The sequence below is a fragment of the Bison bison genome, unplaced genomic scaffold (assembly GCF_000754665.1).
Source record: "Bison bison bison isolate TAMUID 2011002044 unplaced genomic scaffold, Bison_UMD1.0 scf7180017864302, whole genome shotgun sequence".
NCBI classification, from domain to species: Eukaryota; Metazoa; Chordata; class Mammalia; order Artiodactyla; family Bovidae; genus Bison; species Bison bison.
The window spans coordinates 331,364-335,713 of NW_011494874.1; the positions used below are offsets into that span (position 1 = coordinate 331,364).

At 61.4% G+C, this 4,350-nt stretch overlaps 1 protein-coding gene across 1 annotated transcript in view; it reads left to right on the top strand.

Moving 5' to 3' along the window:
* The window catches only part of PPP1R13B (protein phosphatase 1, regulatory subunit 13B), a 43,300-nt gene that overhangs the window by 31,065 nt on the left and 7,885 nt on the right, over positions 1-4,350 (top strand). The window contains exon 9 of the mRNA XM_010851408.1: positions 1,604-1,784. Within this exon, the coding sequence (XP_010849710.1) occupies positions 1,604-1,784 (181 nt within the window). The remainder of the gene's footprint in view (positions 1-1,603; positions 1,785-4,350) is intronic.

A 4,350-nucleotide genomic window follows, 5' to 3' on the forward strand; every position in this document is an offset into this window, starting at 1 on the left:
CCAGCCTCCCCGGGGCAGGTCAGGAGGCGAGGGCTGGGCGCCAGGGGCTCCCTGGGTGGGGTGGGGGAGGCGGCCCAGAGGAGGACGGGTGCGGGGGGCCTCGTGTGCAGTGGTCTCAGCTGAAGAGGCTCTTGGCTACATATCTGCACTGTTTTCTTTTAACCAGGGTGCCTAGAGGTCAGTGGTTCTCTGTGTAATGCCCTGGTTGCAGGTAACGGTTCCCTTCTCCCAGAGACCATGGGGAGGAGGCGTGCCCTCGCCCCACACTTGATCACGCTTCGGTCTTAGTGATGGTGGGGCAGTCCTCTGTGCAGCCTCTGTGGAGCTTGATCAGTCAGTCACCTCACTGTCAGGAGCTGTTGAGGCAGGCGTGGAGGCTGGCACACCCCAGCTCTGCGCAGCCGGCCTACGGCCTGAAGAACCCAGGGAGTTGCTGGTGTTGCAGCCTAGGTCTGAGGCTGTCTGCAACAAAACTCCCTCTGCCTCCAAGGAGGCAGTCTTTTCCTCTAGGGCCTTCAACTGATGGGGTGTCCCAACCACATTATGGAGGGCAATCTGCTTTAGTCACAGTCTGTTGATTTAAATGTTAAAAACACCATCACAGCCGCGCCACGTTGATGGGTAAAATTAACCATTCCAAATGGCGATACAGACATTACTGCTTATTGAACCTGATACGTCAGGGCATCTCCCTGAAGAGGCTGGTGCTCCTGCAGAGATGTGTCTCCAACCCAAAGGTTTTTGGCACCTTTGAGCAGCTGTCAAAATCATGGACCCTGGGACTTCCCTGGTGGTCCAGTGGTTAGGACTCCACACTTCCAGTGCAGGGGGCCCGGGTCTGATCCCTGGTCAGGGAACTAGATCCCGCATGCCACAAGTAAAGACCCACATGCAGCAACGAAAATAAATACTACTTTTTTTTTTTTAAATCATGGACCGTTTCTCCAGAGTGACACATGCTCACGCATGCAGACTTTTGCAAACAGTTGGGGGAAAGGCATGCATGTCTCACTTCCAGCCTGTCTGGAGAACTCTGAGGGTCCATGTCTCCCCGTCAGATCTCTGGTCTGCATGCTCTTGTGGCGGGGCAGTGTCACAGGACCAGTGTCCTTGCTGAGATGGGCAGAGCTGCCTTCAGGGAGCTGCTCAGAGTCTTGCCCGTCCAGACCCTGTCGCTGTGTCTTGCATGTCTCTTTCAGTCCTTGGGACAGCCCTTCCCCCAGCTTTTCAGACGGGGCTGCAGAGGCTCAGAAACGCTCAGTCACTTGCCCATGGCAGCACAGTGACTAAGTGGGAGGGGCCAGGCCCAGAGCTCAGGCTTTGACGGGGCCTCTCTGCCTGCCCAGGTGAGGGGTCCCCAGGGGCTGCTCTGTCTCCGCTCAGCTCCTAGTTTTTACCGCTCACACCCAGGTCGGTGTTATCAAGGCATCACCCATACAGGGCTTGGCCAGGGCCCTTTCCGGAGGTCTCACCCTTTCTAGGCACTGGGCTCCCAGGCTGGTGGAGCTTCCTACGTGTGGCTGTTGACGTGTGGGTCGGGTCTGAGCCGTCCGTCACACTAGGCTGACAGTTCTCCTGACTCTTTCTCTCCTCCATGTTGCAGCTGAGCCGTGTGAACGGCACATCGTCGCCTCAGTCGCCCCTGAGCGCGCCTGGCAGGGTGGCGGCGGTAGGGCCCTACATCCAGGTGCCCAGCACCGGCAGCTGCCCTGCCCCCGGAGACCCGGCGAAGCCCCAGTCCCTCACCGTCCCCTCGAGTGCTGCCCATGGAAGGTCCAAATCCGGTGAGTGGCCCTGGCCCTCTTCTGGGGAGAGCAGGGAGGCAGGGAGGAGAACCAGGGGGCAGAGGTCTCAGAGGGGCCCACCTCGCACTCCAGCCCTGGTGAAGTGTCCCCCAAGGCACGTCACCGTCTCGGGCAGCTTTCAGGGAGCTGCGCGCCACCATGGTAACGACAGTCCTGAGACCAGAGCAGGCCCTTTTTTGGACTCACCATCCTTACTCTGGTTTCTGAAAACAGCTTAGTTAAGACCTGGGTCTCTCCCACCACAGGTTTTCTTTCCCTTGAGGGCACTTGGTGGCCAGCAGGGGCGCCTCCCTGCAGCTGGGCTGCTCGTCCTGACCCAGCTGCCTCCCCAGGGGCAGGGCTCTGTGGCTCAGGGGTCCCCAACCTCAGGGCCATGGGCCGGGACTTCCTGTCAGGTCAGCGGTGGCATGAGATTAGAAACAAGTGCACAGTCAGCATAAGGCACGTGAATCATCCCTAAGTCATCCCTCGCCTCCTGGTCCGTGGAAACATTGTCTTCCACAAACCGGTCCCTGGTGCCGCCAAGGTTGCGGATCACTGCTGTAGCTGCTCTGCCTTCTCCACCAGCACGGGCTCTGTCCATCAAAAAGTCCACAAACCATCCCTTTGGCCCTCACCACCCTGAGTTGGCGGTGTGACCGGACTCAGGTCTCTGGCTCCGTGTGGTGCATAACCTCCCTGAGGACATGGGGTCCCTGCAGCACCCCGGCTTCCCAGCCGAGCACAGCCCTGGTCTCCATGGGGAGTCCACACTCCTTTCTCAGAGGAAGACAGCACATCAAGAGGCCACGTGTGACCCTGACGCATACGGTGCCGATGCCGGGCAGTAAGACGCCATGGCAGGGGCAGCCCGTCACGGGGGTCTCAGCGCAGGTGCAGCTGCCGCTCAGCACTTGCGATGGCAGGACCGCCGGCTGGGCTTCACGGGTGGCGGTTGGTTTGTCTGCACTGCTGGTCGCTTGCCTGGCACCTGGTCTGAGTGGCCACGCCACTCGAGGACCTAGGGCTTGCCCTGACCCCGGCAGGATGAGGCGTCCCCAGCCCTCCTGGGCCACATGCTCTGGCACAGGTCCCTTCGTGGCCGTGTCTCAGAAGCCACATGGCACACGTAATCTGCATGAAACTTGACGTGCTACTTTCATCGATAAGCTGTTTTTATCATTTGACCCACCTGATGGTGGGAGTAGATGATCATCGGGTCCGATGGCAGGTAATTAGCACAGCCAGGTCCTGCTCAGCTTAAACGTTGCCAGCCCGCCTGAGCTGCCGGTGGCTCGCAGTTCCCTCCTCTTCATGGGTGTGTGCTGGTCTGCCTGGCCGGAGCCACCAGGAGGAGCCCCCCACGGGGCCGGGAGGCCGTGTCCCCAGGGTTCAGCCGCAGCCCTGCCCCCTCTGTGCTGCAGGGTGAGTGGGCACGAGGGCCCCGTGCCAGCCCACAGCCCGGGTGGAGAGCCTCAGTGAGAAGGCTCCTGGAAGACTCTAATATGCCCTCGGCTGTCCTTCTGGTTCCGTGTCGCACAGATGGCCGTGGTCAACCCAGAGCGACCCGCTTGTGGACAGTGTCACACCTCGATGCTGGGCCTGGCCGCGGCCCATCGCAGTGCCCCGCGAGCCCGTTTGCAAAGCGTATGTTGGCCGGCAGGCCCTCTGGGGAGCTCTGGTAACGCTGCCAAATCCGCAGTTCTTCCAAACTGACAAAGGCTGCTCCCCGCTCAGACCCGACCAGAGGCCGCCGCATGGGGCTGGTCCCCACCTCCCGGGCAGGAGTGGCGTCCAGGCTGGGCCGGAACCCAGACCCCCTTAGGAGGGGCCTGGCAGGTGTCGGCCAAAGGGCTGTTCTGGTTTTGCTTTTACAGAATGAAGGTGATTTTCTGAGTTCATCATGAGGCTTTTAGTTTTCGCTTCATGCAGGAATCTCCCATCACACTTGGAGATGGTTGACCGTTGCTAACAAGAATAAATGGGTCTTTCTTCTGCACCTCCTGCCTCATGCTGAAGAAAGAGAAGTTCTAGTCCCTCGCCAGTGCCTCTGTGCCTGATGTCCACGGACTCTCCTGTGGGCCTGGCGCCTCGGGAGCGGCTGGCAGCCGCGTTTCCCGTGACCTTAGCGGGGCCAGCCACCCCTCCCGAGTCAGCTCTGCTTGTCGCCCCATAGCCCGGGGTTTGCCCTCAGCGCATCCTGTTGGACTGCATGTCTGTGGCCCACATGGCCCAGCCTGAGAGCGCCCAGGGGCGCAAGAGCGTGCACACCTGTGGACGGGGAGCGGCCTGACCTGCAGCGAGCAAAGGGGTGGCTTGGCCTGAGGCCTGGGAGAGCTCGCCAGGGCTGGTAGCTGGGCTGGGCTGAGCAGGGAGGCAGTGGGCTGCAGCCACAGGCAGACTCTGCCTCGGAGGTGCCGCTGCCCGGCGCCCTCAGGCCCTCTCCAGGCCGTGCGAGCCCGTGCCTCCCCCTCACCAGGCGCGGTACGAGCTGCAGCAGAGCAGCTGTCCGGGACGGCGGTTGCCCAGCCGCCCCTCAGCCACCCCCGCTGTGCTGGCAGGGGGC